A 15402-nucleotide genomic window follows, 5' to 3' on the forward strand; every position below is an offset into this window, starting at 1 on the left:
TGACTGTATGTGTGAGTAACCTGCTACTGAATGCAAGAAATTGTGAGTTGGGGAACAAAGCGTCCCAAAACTCCTTGTGGGAAAACTTCATTAAATAAGGATGCATGAAGTGGCTTCATGAACTGGAATGATCTTCTTTCAGACTATTCCCCAGGATGAAACTGCCACTGCTGCCAGTCAAAAGTGTCAAAGCAAGACATTTTACTCTAACAACTTTGGAGTGTGCTTACATTATCTGAGGCCAATTAAGTCATTGATTGAATTTGGCACAGCAGTTTTGATATGGAGCCTGGAAGCAGGGTATCCCTAGACCAGTGTTTCTCAACCTTGGCAGCATGAAGATGTGTGGACCTCAATTCCCAGAATTGTTGGCTGGGGAATTCTGGGAGTTGAAGTCTGCACATCTTCATGCTGCCAAGGTTGAGAAACACTGCCCTAGACTATGCTGCATCAAATAGGTGCTCTATTGAGGCTCAGTCAAACCAAAGCATACCTTCAGGGCATTGTTCTTTGCAAGTTAGCAAATGGGGAGACCATCAACCCCACAAACCCAACATCAGTCTAAGAAAATCTCTCATTGGAGAGTTTTTAACACTTCTATGCTTTGCTGCATTTCTGCAGCAATTTGTGCAGGATGCTATTTGCTTTGGGATTCTGTTTCTCCTTCCTTGCTTTCCATAGATTTTGAGAAGCTGTGCTGTTGTGATGGAATGGAATTATGAAGGCCAAGCTCAGGGAGATAAACATTTTCTTAGCTTGCCAGAACCGCGTTGGAGGAACAAGAGGATGAGACTGGCACCTCCCTGAGGAAGTCACACTGTTGTGACTGGAGGACTTTGGGAACTGGGGTTTGAGTCTGGGAAGATTGATGTCAGGTCTAGCCAAGGAACTCCAAGAGACAATGCCAATTCAGTCCAGCTATGTTTATTAGCTACAACCTCTAGCAAGAATCTTCCCAGACTCAAACCCCAGTTCCCAAAGTCCTCCAGCCACAACAGTGTGAATTCCTCAGGGAGGTGCCAGTCTCATCCTCTTGTTCCTCCAACGCGGTTCTGGCAAGCTAAGAAAATGTTTATCTCTCTGAGCTTGGCCTTCATAATTCCATTCCATCACAGCTGTGCTGCTGCTCACATAGGCTCAGTACATGTGGTTTCTAGGAATTCCATGTTAAGAAGTGAATGTTTTTCAACAATGTGGTTAAGAATCAATGAATGTTGGATCTTCTGCCTTATGAGTTCCGATTACCCTGTTCATATTCAGAATTGCTTTAAGAAGTCCTCCTGGATACTTAATTTACAGGTAGTCCTCAGGTTATGACAGCAGTTGGGACCAGGATTCCTGTCACTAAGTGATGTGGTCATAAAGCATAACATCATGTGACCACATTGCTTAGTGATGGCAATCCTGGTTGCCATCGTAACCTTAAGACACATGGGTTGCGTGTGAGTCAAGGGAGGCTTGGGAAGCCCAGCGCAGGCTGCCCGTGAGTCAAGGGAGGCTAGGGAGGGCCTGGGAGGCATGGTGCAGGCTGCATGGGCGGGGGGTGCTGCAAGCAGGAGTGACTTGCAATCTTCCTGGCCACCATCCATTGACTTTGCTTGTGGGAAGCCAGCAGGAAAGGTTGCAAATGGCAATCATGCGACCACAACTCCTTGCGATGTAATCATGAGCCAGGCACCCATGCACCTGGATCATGATCACGTGAATGCGGGGATGCTGTGATGGCCAGAACTTTGGGGACCAGTTGTACGTTCATTTTTTCAGCACCGCCGTTACTTTGAATAGTTGCTGAATGAGTGGATGTAAGCCAAGGACTACCTGTAATTAATGCCTCTGGTCCAATATATTCCAGTTAAAAAGTATTTTTTATTTTAGCTCTTTGTTTTAAATGTGTATGCCTCCTTTTAGTGGCTTAATTCTTTTCAATGCATCAACTCTTACTATGCCAACAACACATTACTTACTATAGCTACATGTTATTTTGACAGAGCAGAGGATTTTTCCCATTAAACCCAGAAGTGGAGGAATTTTGCACCCAGCTAGGCTATCCATCAGTAACTCCAAGCTCCAAAAATGATTCGGATCAAAAATCCAAGCCAGGAGGAAGTATGTATGCAGCATATCATAAACATATGAGTAACTAAAGCAGAGTCTCTTGATATTCAGACATTATAGTAGCTTAAATTAAAAACTGTAGTGCTCAGACAGATAATAGTCTTTCTGTTGATTCATTCATCATGTTGTTACAACATTGTGTGCAGTTGCATAGACCCCCAAAAAAAGAATTTTAGGAAGATGGCTTTATTCATTCTCTTCTAAAAAGGCTTTATTAACCATCCCTGTATCAGACTCCATTGAGTCCCTGCCTTTGTATGCTACACCAGTGAAGGAAAAATGCACCTGGCCCATGAAATGGACTGGTTTGATTACACCTACATGTTTTTGTGTTCAGTGTGCTTTTATTGGCTCAGCCCTGCATAAAGCCTGACCACAATGCTTGCAATATATCTGGCCCTTGATGTTAAGGCCACTTTTTTAGCAGTGCTATGCAAAAGGCTTTGAATTCAAAATTTTCTATGCTAGAAATGTTCTAAGCATGAAAGAGCACCATTTTGGGTGGGAACACTTCTACTTGGGTTAAACAAACTGTTTTGTCTTCAAACAGCTGTTTCAAGCCCCAAACATTTGCAATTTAAAATGTTTTGCATACCTGTTAGCCATTAGTAATGAGGAGTTTATTTTCCTTAGACAGTGGAACCTCAGGTTATGAACGCTTCTGTTAACGAACTTTTTGGGTTACGACCAGCTCCGGCCACAAAATTTTGCTTCGGTTTGCGAACTCCGCCTCGGGGTACGAACAGGATACGTGGCCATTTTCCCTCCCGTGACACGGTCCGTGGCCATTTTTCCACCCCTGACACGTGGTCCGCGGCCATTTTTCCGCCCCTGACACGTGGTCCGCGGCCATTTTTCCGCCCCTGACACGTGGTCCACGGCCATTTTTCCTCCCCTGACACGTGCTCCACGGCCATTTTTCCGCCCCTGACACGTGGTTCGCGGCCATTTTTCCGCCCCTGACACGTGGTCCGTGGCCATTTTCCGCCCCTGACACGTGGTCCGCGGCCATTTTTCCGTCCCTGACACGTCTGCGGCCATTTTTCCGTCCTTGACACGTGGTCTGCGGCCATTTTTCCACCCCTGACACGTGGTCGTAGGGAGGGGGACTCTCCCTCCAAGCAGTAGCCGCCTCCCTGTCCTCCACGCCAGAACGGATTAACGGTAATTACATTGAACCTTATGGGGAAATTTCCTTCGGGTTGCAACCAATTCGGGTTGCAGCCAGAGTCACGGAATGAATTAAGTTTGTAAACCGAGGTTCCACTGTATATAAAGGGCTATCTTCCATAGAAGTCTTTTGTGTTTTCAAAAGGTTTCTTGGCCTCAGAATTCATTTCATTATGATTGTTGTGTCTCGGTTTGTTATGTATTTTTGAAAATAAGTACGATGGCCCCACTCAGGATTCAGATTCTGAATCTGAATCTGACCCTGAAGAAGTTGCTCCAGCTGAGCCTGTGGGATGTCAGTGTCAGGAGAGACAAAGCCAGGGATCACCTGAGGCTGATAAAACAGGCACTACCTGAACAGTTGGAGAAGTCAGATGAGGGTGACGTAAGGCCGCCCAGCCCCTGCGCCCAATGAGTAGAGAAGAGAGCAGAGCAGTGAAGGTCTATTAGGCTCCTTGCCAAGCAAGGGAATAAATCTCTTGATTAGTGATAGCTGGCTGCAGCCTGCTTTAAGCCCTGACCCATGTTTCCTTTGCTGGAAAGAACAGTCTCATCTTCAGCTATTGCATGACCCTCGTGTATGGAGTCTGCCTGTGAAATTCTGACCTTTGGACTAACTGACAACCCTGACCCCGCTCTCTGAACCTTGGACTGACTTTGGACTATTCCTCTGTGTGTTCCTGTTAAAAAGCAGATCCTTCAGGAAAGTGTCTGAGACTGTTTTGGTTTGCGTGCTTTGACTGTTATCTCTTGACCTTGAGTAAATGGTGATCCACCATAGCAGCTTTGTGTGAGTCAGTATTTGAAACCCGAAGCAGGACAGTAACAGCGCTTTGTGGGTTGGGTCTGAGGTTGTTCCAAATCTCAGTGGTTTGCCCCCTCCTCAGGAGGCCATCGCTAGACCCCACTATACTGGACAATTTTTGTCTTGTATCTAACCTCCCCTTTTTGGGGAAGATGATTGAGAAGGTGGTTGCACACCAGCTTCAGAGGACCTTGGATGAAGTAGATTATCTGGATTCCTTTCAGTTGAGATTCAGGCCTGGGTATGGGACAGAAACAGCATTGGTCACACTTTTGGATGATCTCTGGTGAGGACGGGATGGGGGTTGTGCATCCTTCCTTGCCCTCCTTGACCTCTCTGTGGCTTTCAGTACCATCAACCATGGTATCTTTCTGGATTGGCTCAGAGGATTGGGGGTGGGCAGCACTGTGTTGTGCTGGTTCACCTCCTTCCTCTGGGGTTGATTCCAGTCAGTGGTGCTTGGGGAGGAGAGATCTTGCCCTCGGCCCCTGTTATGTGGGGTGCCGCAGGATTCAGTACTCTCCCCCTTCCTATTTAACATCTACATGAGGCCGCTGGGCAAGCTTATCCATCGCCCTGGAGTGAGGTATCATCAGTATGCTGATGGTACCCAATTATACATCTCTGCCCCTGGCAAATTAAGCGATGCTGTGAATGTCTTATCCCGGTGCCTCGAGGTTGTGAGGGTCTGGATGGGGAACAACAGGCTTCAACTGAACCCTGGCAAGACTGAGTAGCTTTGGTTTCTGGGGCCTTCTGGTGCTAGAGCTACGTCATCTTTGGTACTGAATGGAGTTGCACTGCCCCAGACAAATCCTGTGTGCAGTCTGGGGGTTCTCCTGGACTCACGACTCCTACTCGAAGAGCAGGTGGCAGTTGTGGCTAGGAGGGCCTTTGCACAGCTTTGTGTTGTGCACCAGTTGTGCCCATTCCTAGATCAGAGGGACCTAATCACTGTTGCTCATGCCCTAGTCACCTCTTGTTTGGATTTCTGTAATGCGCTCTGCACGGGGCTGCCCTTGAAGAGTATCCAGAAGCTTCAGCTGGTGGAAAATGCAGTGGCACGGGCAGTTATGTGTGCCCCTAGGGCGGTACATGTTACATCTCTGCTCTGCAAGCTACACTGGTTGCCAGTTTGCTTTTGGATCCAATTCAGGGTGCTGGTTTTGACCATTAAAGCCCTTCATGGCATGGGGCCGGGTTACCTGAGGGACCACCTCTCCCTGATTACATCTCAGGCCTGGCAGAGAAGGCATGCTGCGGGTCCCACCTGCCAGAGAATTATATTTGGCAGGTCCCAGGAGGTGGGCCTTCTCTGTGGTGCCACCTGCCTTGTGGAATCTTCTCTTCCCAGAAGTGAGATTAGCCCCATCCCTCTTAACATTCTGCAAGTCCCTCAAAACCTGAGTATGTGATCAGGCCTGGGGCTCCCAGGGGACTGATTTTGTGATGGCTCCCTTATTAGTTTTATTCCCTCCTATTTTGTGTGTTTTTAGTTTTTTATTTGTAATTGTTTTTATGTATTTATTCTTTTTAATTGTTGTACGCTGCCCAGAAACACCTTGCATGAGATGGGTGGTTATATAAATTAGATAGATAGATAGATAGATAGATAGATAGATAGATAGATAGATAGATAGATAGATAGATAGATAGATAGATATAGATTTGCACTGTTACTATTTATAAAGCTGATCTTATTTTCTCCCCACAGTAATATTGTCAGAGCTTGCACCTGTCCATGGCAGCCTGCAGGAATCATTTCTGAAGCGGAAGAAAGATTTCATTGAGAGATCTTTGAAAAGGATGGAGAAATTAAAAAATCGAGAGCGAAGTTTTGAAAAGACTCAGACTAAGGCATCTCAACTGAAAAAAACACAACTCCATAAACGAAAAGAGAACTGGACACCTTCTGGTAATTATCAGCAAACAAGTATAAATTGCGGGAGAGGAGTATGAAATGCAGACTAACAATTAGAAGAACCTCCTGCTTGTGGCTGTTGCTATCATCCAAACAATAACTTGCTTAAAATTAATTTGTTAGTATTGTGATTTGTAAACATTCTGAGACGGAGAGGTGTGCAGGAATGACATGGACAAAATCCATGTATTTCCGTATTTGCTCCTGTGTGTCTGACTTTCATGCAAGCATTTGGAGCCATTTGCTCCTTGATGTGCAATGAAACACATGAACAGCAGTGGAGGAATTGTTTTTAGTTCTCTCTGCTCTCTCCCAAAAGATTGTCTGTTGAATCTCCTAAGCCTTGTTATGTTTCATGTGTCCTGGTTGGATTCAAGGTGCAGCTGTTAATCGTTTGAAGAAAGTGGAAGAAAAAGGGTGCTCTCCAGCTGAGAGGAAAGTGGCGGCAGTACAGATGCAGCAGCGGACTTCAAGGTACTGCACAGCCTGGCTTCAGAGAAATTAAACCAATGCACTTTTAGCAAACCGTGTAATTTTAGCCAGGCAACTGCTTTGATTTTGGCTTTGCAGGCTATAATCAACATCTTGAATTGCACCTGGAAGCATGCTGGCAATCAGTGCAGCTTGCGAAGTAAAGATATCACATTGGCGTACCAAGGCATGCCCACCATTGCCTGTGCAGCTGCATTCTGGGCCAGTTGAAGTTTCTGGCTGGTCTTCAAGGGCAGCCCCCTGCAGTACATGTTGTAGTAATCGAGCCATGAAGTGACTAGAGTGTAAGTGATGGTCTGAAGAACCTTCCATTTAGGAAAGGGTACAACTGGTACACCAGACGAAGCTGTGCAAAGGCTTTCATGGCCACAGCTGCCACCTGCTCTTTGGGGAAGGAGCCCTGAGTCCAGGAAGACCCCAAATCACAGACCAGCCCAGAATGGGGAAGCGTGACCTCATTCAAGGTTAAAGATGAAAGAATATCCCCAGACGTAGCTGGCCCCAACATCCACAGCTACTCTGGTGAAATTGAGTCAGCAGCAGTTCTTCCCCATCCAGACCTTCAAAGCCTCCAGGCACTAGGACAGGATCTTTTTAGTTCTTTTTTTTACATTTGAACACTGAATTCATCATTGTCATGGCAGAACCAAAGCTCCTATTGAAAGAGAAGTGGAACCGTGTGGCAGGTTTTAAAAACAAATGGACAAGGCTTTAAGAGTTTAGTTTATAACATAATTGCCAGGCCTTTTCCCCCCTATTGTTCTCATCAATTTTGAGGCCATTTAACCACATTGTATGTATTAGTGCTTTGCTTCGTTGTTTAGCACCACCATCAACAGTGCTGGCGAGTCCAGTCTAGAATGGGACTCTGGCATAGCAGTAAAAGGGATTTTAAACTTAACACTTGTAGTTGATTTTTCAAAAAGCATCAACACATTTATTTATTCAATTTATATAGCTGCCTATCTCACTTTTATGTGATTCTACTGGCTTACAATAAAACAAATAAAATACACAATATAAAAAAGCAAATAAAAACAAAACACGTAGCAGCAGGGCATAATCTAACCAGTTGTTCACACAGCCAGGAGACAGGCTCTATCCTGTGGCCAGGGCGCCCCAAGCTCCAGCACAAAGCCAAGTTTTCAGTGCCTTACAAAAGGCCAACAGGGACAGGGACAGTCTAATCTCAGGGGGATGATGCTCCAAAGAGTGGGTGCCATGGCAGAAAGGCTCTCCTTTTGGGCCACACCAGCCAACAGTACCCGGAGCATGCCCTTCCTGCCAGATTGGGTAAGACGGATAGAAACAATTGGGGAGGGACGGTCCCCATGTGCTCACACTAGTAAGTATGTGCATTAGGTCTAGCATTACTATTTTTATATCTTGACTGGAGATTCAAAATCTCCCCTAAAATATTACTAGTCCCTCTGCATAAAGGGTTGCCTTTTGAATAATTTACTGGTAACCTTAACAGCTTTCTATTTTTTGGCAGATTGTATAATAATCTATCAGAAGTGAAAAACAGAAAGGAAGAGAAAGACAGAAGAGAAAATTATGCCAGGAACAGGGAAAGAGCAAAAGAATTTCAAAAGGTAAAACATTTGCAACATACTGTAATATTCCACTTCTATCCCAGGCTCTAAAAGTAAAAAGAAGACTCTTAAGGTAACTCTGCTGGTCGTGTTTGTCCTTCTAATTGTGAATCAAATTGGCTTAAAATTTAGGCATTGGCTTAAACCATGTTTAGCTTGAGAGGAATTCATACCTTTTGCGATTTAGAAAACCAAATGTGGTTGGCAATAAGTCCCAGGAGTAAAATCATTTTAATACCATGTTGTTCCTCATTGTATCTTTATGCAAGTAAATTTAAAAACAGCTGTTACCATTATTTATAATCTGTCTTTCCACTGTGAACAGTGTTCATGAAAGCTACCAGTATAATAATGGGTAAAATAATACAGGTAATCCCCAGTTAACAACCACTCGTTCAGCGACCAAAGTTGTGACAGCACTGAATGAGTGGTACTGACTGGTCCTCAAAGTTCCAGCCATTGCACAATCCCATGGTCACGTTATCACGATTCAGGTGCTTGGTAATCAGCTCACACAACAGTTGCAGCGCGCCACAGTCACATGATCACCATTTGCAAACTTCCCTGCCGGCTTTCCTCAAGCAAAGCCAATGGGGAAGCCATCAGAGAAGATTGCAAGTCACTCCCGCCACTTTTTCTCTCAAGGAGCCACAGTATGAGATCCCAGGGACCACAGCAACCCCTCCTCATCCCACTTGCCACAGCACCCCCTGCCTCATTCCATAGTACTCACTCGCCCTCCAGCCTGATTGCGAGCCAGTTGGGACTTACAACTTCCAGCTGGCTTCCTTATTGACTTTGCTTGTGGGAAGCCCGCAGGAAATTGCAAGTCATAGTCACATGAAATCCTTGCTTAATGACCTGGGTTTTTCAGTGCTGGGATTGCCATTGCTAAGTGATGCGGTCACATGACTGCGCTTTACAAGCGCATCACTTAATGGAAATTCTGGTCCCAATTACCATCATTAAGCGAAGACTACCTGTAATTTAAAAGTAGAGCAGATAAAACAGGCAACAATAAAAAATTTACTGTTTTGTTACTGTAATAATACTATTTACCTTCATCACATGAAGAGAGAGGAAGACATTCTACCTCCTTATAAGAACCATGTGTTTTTTAATTATTAGAAAATGGAAGAGCCAACCTTTGAACCCTTTTTTAAGCTCCCTCCCCCAAAACCTGGAACCCTCGAGGTGCAACTGAATAAATCCCAAAACTCTCAGCCAACATAGCTCCTAGCCATGCTAATTAGAAATTATGCAAGCGGATATCCGAGCATGTTTGGAGGACACCAGGTTCAGGAAGGCTGCTAAAACATGGCTGCTAATGATGGAAAGCTAGAAAAAGGACCTGGATCTAACTTGAATCTTTTTTTTAACATCTAGTTTTTCTAGATTAATCGGGACTAGAATTGGCAATGTCTCCTTTCAACTGCAAGGAAAACGAATCCTAAAATGAAGGCACAACACACAAAAGTCTGGATAAGCCGGATGGCCAAAGATTACCCACAAAACTTTGTAGCTGTCCAGGACTTTGACCGTAGATCTTTTTGCCATGATTTTGATCACTTTCAGATTTCTGCCATTTACTCATTGCTAAGATTATTTTCTCCCCTTTCTTTACAGAAAACATTGGAAAAACTACGAGCCAGAAAAACCAGTCTGAAAACCTAGCATTTTGCAGACATCCCACTTATTTATATTTATCAAGGAGACCTCAAATACATGAAATTATGTGGCAGGATTTGAGATAATCCACATTTGGTGTGGACATACTGGGAAATCGCCCAGGGTTGTATAGACCATTTGTCACCCATTCTCTCCAATTATGGCTTTTCAACTCAAGATTTTTATTTTCAAATGTCACAAGTCTTTGCTTTTTGTACAATTTTAACTATTTATAATAAATTTTTATTTGCAAGTATTTAAATTGCTTAACAAGTTATATGCATTCAAAGGCCAAGTTCCTTTCCACTTGCCTTTAAAATTTCTGCCCAGTCAGCAGAATGAAAGAGGGAGATGTTGTTGTTGGACCCCTGACAAACTATCCAGAGCAGGGTTCAACTTCAGCAACTTTAAGATGGGTGGACTTCAACTCCCAGAATTCCCCAACCAGCCATGCTGGTTGGGGAATTCTGGGAGTTGAAGTCCACCCATCTTAAAGTTGCTGAAGTTGAGGAACCCTGATCCAGAGGATGGAGAATGAAACATAAGGGGTCTTAGTTGAGAGAGAATTGTAAGCTACCTCAGAAATTTCAGCTGCCAGCAGAGAGGAAACCATTGAATACAACCTATGGTTTTTCTTAACTTGCAACACATTGCATTAATGAGCAGTACCAGTCTCGTTCCACTGAGTCTGTGTTGCTTTCTAGAAACACAAGGGGACGTGTAAAGGTATAAAACAAGATACAGAGGAACTAAGGCCAAAACCTATATAATGTACACAAAGATCATGAAACAAGTTTCATGGTACCAAATAAGATTTATTAAGCTATAATTAAACCACAGTACAGCAAAACTGCAAATACAGTTGTAGAGAGCTAGATTATTCCAACAAATCTGTTTAATAATCAAAGTTCACAACAGCATGGCTGCTCACAAATCACATTTGAAGCTTTTGTAAAGAAACAGCTGATCAATTTCACAATTTTTCAAGCATTACTTCATGCCCAAATATTTGGCAGGAGACCATTCTATTCCATGTTCTCTCGGTATCCTTCAAGAGCCAATTACCTAGAAGAGAAGCAAGTACTCTTACAAGGTAAATCAACAGATCTTTGCCTTGACCTTTTCATTTCACCAACCCTCAATAGAGATTTAGAGCTGGTTTAGCTGCTTATTTAGTACCTGCCTCCCATGGAGAGCACTCTTCTAAACAGTGACTGGAATTTATTACAGGGATTTTTTCCTTTCAAACCATTATTCAACCTCATCTCCAATTAACAACCTTCCATTTAACCATCTTAAATGCCACACAAGGGACCCATCCAACTACTTTTGATTCACAAATGTGTCTCCTCTTGTACAGATCACAGAGCACTCCAGATAGCCCTGATATCCTACGGAGGATTTCCATATAAGGTCACCGCGTTAAGAGCTGCCTGTTCACCAGCACACAGCTCTCTTTGAAGTAACCTTCTGTACAGGATCCTCCACAGCCTTCGTTTTTACCTTCAGCTTGAGCCCACTTTCAGCCAACCTTGCAGATTCCAGCTGAGATTTCCTCGTGGGTATTTTGAAAATGGCTGATTGCTGAAAACAGGGTAAAACGTACAGTAAGCATCAAGTTATGACAGTGGGTCCTGCCCTGATTAATAGGTCTCACCATTTTAGATGAGAAGTTTGACAGCAAGAGGAGCTAAGATGCAAGGGAGCACACAAAGCTACAGACCTCCTTCAGTTTGCAGCTTTTAGATTCTGGGTCCTCAATTTTTAAAAAATTGTCTAATGTTCCCAACAGATTTGTTGCTACCATGGCAGCAATGTAAAAATCTAGAGGAGTTACTATGTGGTCACGTCCACAGCATACCAGAAATGAGATTTTTCTAGCAGCCTTGGTAGAGACCAAGTAAGATATTATGATCTAAAATAAAGGTATATACCAGTGTTTCTCAACCTCAGCAACTTTAAGATGTGTGGACTTCAACTCCCAGAATTCTCCAGCCAGCATGCTGGCTGGAGAATTCTGGGAGTTGAAGTCCACACATCTTAAAGTTGCTGAGGTTGAGAAACACTGGTATATACTATACAGCAATTAGCTGTGGCTTTTCAGATGGCAGTTTCAATGTGAAAACTGAAAACAAGGTGCTATAATCAATCTTCTATTTAAGCTATTTGAAATACACCACAAGAAAACGTTTTCATGTTTTCTGTCTTTGCATTATCTGCCCAGGATTTAGGATGGTACAATCACATTCTTCTTCTAGGAAGTTAAGGTCTCTTGTTTTATGTTACTTCATAATCCTGAAATGTTTAAAGAAATCCAAATTTCAGGCTCTGAAGATTAATTATGTGCCATCAAGTCAATGTTGACTCTTAGTGGCTAGCTAGCTAGCTAGGGAGGCTCTGAAGGCTACAATTAAAATAAATGGGGCAAAATCAGGCACATTACCTTTTCACGAACACATTTTCAGAAGGGCCAGCAGGACTGATGCCACAGCCCACCTGCAGATTGAGAAAGCATTCCTTCATGGCCATTCTTAAGGAAGAACGCTGGGACTATCCTAAGATCTTTATTGTCTTGCAATTTTGCCATACCCATCAAACACAGGTTAATGGGTAAAATGAAACCACAAGTTCGTTGCTCTATGAGGCGTTTCCAGCGATAAAGAACCTACAGCCAGGCTCCATCGGGATAGACCTCAAGATTAGGTTTTCAATACTGCTAGATCTATGCAGCCTCTACCAGCTGTTCTGGACTCAGTTTTACTGGAAACTTAAGGACATCTGTTATCCAGTACCAAGTATATTCCCCCCCCCCCCCAACTCAAATGTTATATCGGCTAAAAGTGTGTGGGCAGGTATATAAAAATCCAGATGGCATTCAATCTACTGCTCTTTTACAGCTGCACGTGCTCCTCTCCTCCCCAAGTCATAATTTGAAAGATGAAAACGAAATGAGATTCCATACCAAGCCATGCCTGTTTCTTCATCCGGAGCAGCTACACTGCACTTGTGCTGCGGGGCTCACCTGGAAAAGCCAGCTGCCAAATTGCAACCACAGAAAAACGTACGCTGAACAAGAGCACAAGGCTGTCACAAACACAGCTACATCCTTCTTTTCCTGTAGTTGCGCAAAACTTTGTACCCAGCACTTCAGCTATCAATTTCATCCCCAAACTACCCTGCAAGTTAAGTTGGGCTGAGATATACCAACCAGCTTGGTGGACTTTAACCTGGGTCCTCCCACCCCACTGCCAAACTGGCTTCTGTAAAATTTTATTTACAAAGACTCCTTTAATTACTGCCGCTATAGCTCTGGTATTAAGGCAGGGTTCCTCAACCTCAGCAACTTTAAGATGGGTGGACTTCAACTCCCAGAATTCCCCAGCCAGCCATGCTGGCTGGGGAATTCTGGGAGTTGAAGTCCACCCATCATAAAGTTGCTGAGGTGGAGGAACCCTGCCTTAAGGGACCAATCCCCAAGGAAAATACATTCCATTGAAACAAGCTGCTTAGTAAGGGCTTTCCCTTGTTCCTAAACCAGGGAGAGAAAAGCTGTCACACGGACACATTCAGGATTTTCCATTTCTTCTGATCTTCCCCCTTCCCCACAGGACCTTTTTTAAATGGTCGAAGAAAAGCTATATCAAGCTTATACAACAATTACCATTAATTCACCTAAAATGGCAGGAAAAAAATGATTCCTGTGAAAATCTTTGAAAGGGCTCAAAGAGCTTGCAGTCTGCTCCCTCCTATCAATGAGGGAGCCCACTGTTCATCCACTCTAGTTTCAGGACACCCTATTCATAAATTATTTTCTATTGTACTGAGAACCAATTATATATCATTTGTAATCTAGCACCTGCTCAACAACAAAAGGTTCCGAGGAATGTAATTGTCTACAGCAAAGGCCCAGAAAGCCAACAAGCTAACTGCAGAAAGGCTGGTTCAATCACTATGTTCAGAATGGCTGTTAATCATTCACTCTTTTCAGAGCAGTTGAACATCTTGCCAATCATCATGACAATCCCTTCTTCTCGTCAGCCCTATGAAAAGAGCCTGCTTTCACGCCACTCTTTGGGTGTGACTTATCTGTAATTTTAAAAAATCCCTCCATACAGAAAAGGAAGAGAAGATACAGCCTACTATATTCCAAAAGTATCAATCTTTCCATTAGTAATAATATCAGTTTCAAAATTAACTACTTCAACATCTTACCAATTCAGCCAAAGATGCATATTTTGGGTTCCTTTAAAAAAAGAGAGAAAACTTCAAAATACTGAGCTGCCTATTTGTGATGTAACATATTCTAGCACTGACTTTTATTCCTTGATACCTTCATTTTGCTAGTACGACTTCAGAATAAAATTATCCCAGGTCTCATTGTCACCAGTGTAATTTGTTTTACAATGATGGAAGCACAACCTGTGTTTTCTGTAGCCTCATTGCCTCATTGCGACACAAAATGAGATGTGCCCACACTGACTATTCCAACAAGGCGAGTTTTAACTTGAGTGCATGGAAACAGCAAACCCATCTGTCCCTGTTCCTTCTCCATATTCTCCAGAAAAAAAGAGCTATTACCTTCAAACATTTGCTCAAATGATTGCAGCTTCATTTCAGTTGTCAGGATTTTTCTAGAATAGAAAATATTTTGCTATGATTTTTTTCAGGAAGAGAGGCTGCATAATAATCGTAACATTTCTACAGATAGTCCTCAAGTTGTGACCATTCATTGACCAAATGGTACTGAACGAAGGGACTTATGACTGGTCCCCAACGTTCCAGCTGCTGCAGTGCCCCTGCAGCCAAAATTCAGGTGCCTGGCAACCAGCTCACCCTTATGACCAGTTGCAACATCCCGTGGTCACTTGATCACTATTTGTGCCCTTCCCAGGTAGCCCCTTTGTGCTGCAGCTCTGGGGCTGCAAAACCCAAAAAGCCCCAGCCACAGTGCACCAGGAAGCCCCTTTGCGCAGCACAATGCCCAGCCCAGCAAAAAGCCCGAGACCCAGCATATCAGGAAGCCCAGCCCCAGCATGGTCCAGCAGTGTGGCACAAAGCCGCCATGCCCCAGGAAGCCCCAGCCGCCCTCACCACCCTGCACTCCACTGCTCCACCTGTCATCTTTTCGCTCCTGCTGCTGAGATGTGCCCGCTCTGATCCTTCACGAGCAGCTGCTGGCCACGAGGCCATCTTCCCCAGGTCTCACGAGGAAGTGTGGTTGTAATTGCAGGCGGGCTGCCAAGTGCCCAAATTTTGATCAGTGCTGTCGTAACTCCGAACAGTCACTGAATGAATGGTCAAAAGTGGAGGACTACTGGAATTGTTGCTATTTGTTCCAACAAAAATACCAGGTTGCACAAGCACAGCAGCCTGAGAACCAACGATGCCACATGCTGAATTGATCTTGCACTGTTTTTTGAACACTCCATCAGGAACAACTGCTGGATGCAGATACCGTACAGTGCAGTTAACACTTCTTTTTGAGCTACAAAGATACACATATACTGTATAGTCCAAAACTATATATTAATAAGGGATGTGAAGAATTTCAGGGATAAGCAGTCTGCATCGCTTCAGACATTATTCATCTCTAAAACTGATTATTTCACATATCCCTAGTACTAATTGGTGCCAAC

At 43.8% G+C, this 15402-nt stretch overlaps 1 protein-coding gene, 1 long non-coding RNA gene and 5 other non-coding genes across 15 annotated transcripts in view; 1 reads left to right on the top strand and 6 right to left on the bottom strand.

The window, feature by feature from the left end:
* Window positions 1-10079, top strand: part of CEP295 (centrosomal protein 295) — a 54863-nt gene extending 44784 nt beyond the window's left edge. For 2 of the 8 annotated variants that reach the window (XM_088140556.1, XM_088140557.1), the window contains 4 exons: window positions 1989-2106; window positions 5805-6005; window positions 6389-6485; window positions 7999-10073. In XM_088140556.1, the coding sequence (XP_087996682.1) occupies window positions 1989-2106; window positions 5805-6005; window positions 6389-6485; window positions 7999-8149 (567 nt within the window). In that variant the 3' untranslated portion in view covers window positions 8150-10073. Of the gene's footprint in view, window positions 1-1988; window positions 2107-5804; window positions 6006-6388; window positions 6486-7998 lie in introns of all 8 variants that reach the window. The other 6 variants (XM_088140558.1, XM_088140559.1, XM_088140555.1 and 3 more) reach the window with 5 other exon arrangements.
* Window positions 10080-10560: 481 nt separating this feature from the next.
* LOC148216044 (uncharacterized) lies at window positions 10561-15400 on the bottom strand. Of its 2 annotated transcripts, XR_015796080.1 has the most exons (7): window positions 14881-15400; window positions 14345-14397; window positions 13979-14009; window positions 12729-12801; window positions 12210-12262; window positions 11270-11350; window positions 10561-10831 (listed from the first exon to the last, which is right to left on the bottom strand). It is a non-coding gene; the product is annotated as an uncharacterized LOC148216044 (long non-coding RNA). The 2 variants fall into 2 exon arrangements; XR_015796079.1 differs by having other exon boundaries at window positions 12210-14009.
* LOC112541446 (small nucleolar RNA SNORA32) lies at window positions 11544-11665 on the bottom strand. The gene has a single exon (XR_003085432.1). It is a non-coding gene; the product is annotated as a small nucleolar RNA SNORA32 (small nucleolar RNA).
* Window positions 12332-12464, bottom strand: LOC112541447 (small nucleolar RNA SNORA18). Its single transcript, XR_003085433.1, has one exon. It is a non-coding gene; the product is annotated as a small nucleolar RNA SNORA18 (small nucleolar RNA).
* On the bottom strand, window positions 13717-13789 carry LOC112541441 (small nucleolar RNA Z40). Its single transcript, XR_003085427.1, has one exon. It is a non-coding gene; the product is annotated as a small nucleolar RNA Z40 (small nucleolar RNA).
* LOC112541445 (small nucleolar RNA SNORA1) lies at window positions 14127-14261 on the bottom strand. The gene has a single exon (XR_003085431.1). It is a non-coding gene; the product is annotated as a small nucleolar RNA SNORA1 (small nucleolar RNA).
* Window positions 15095-15232, bottom strand: LOC112541444 (small nucleolar RNA SNORA8). The gene has a single exon (XR_003085430.1). It is a non-coding gene; the product is annotated as a small nucleolar RNA SNORA8 (small nucleolar RNA).
* Window positions 15401-15402: the final 2 nt, after the last annotated feature.

This window comes from Python bivittatus, unplaced genomic scaffold (genome assembly GCF_059951505.1).
Source record: "Python bivittatus isolate LINGU-HERP-01145 unplaced genomic scaffold, Pbiv_v1 ctg000340_np1212, whole genome shotgun sequence".
In the NCBI taxonomy this organism is placed as follows: Eukaryota; Metazoa; Chordata; class Lepidosauria; order Squamata; family Pythonidae; genus Python; species Python bivittatus.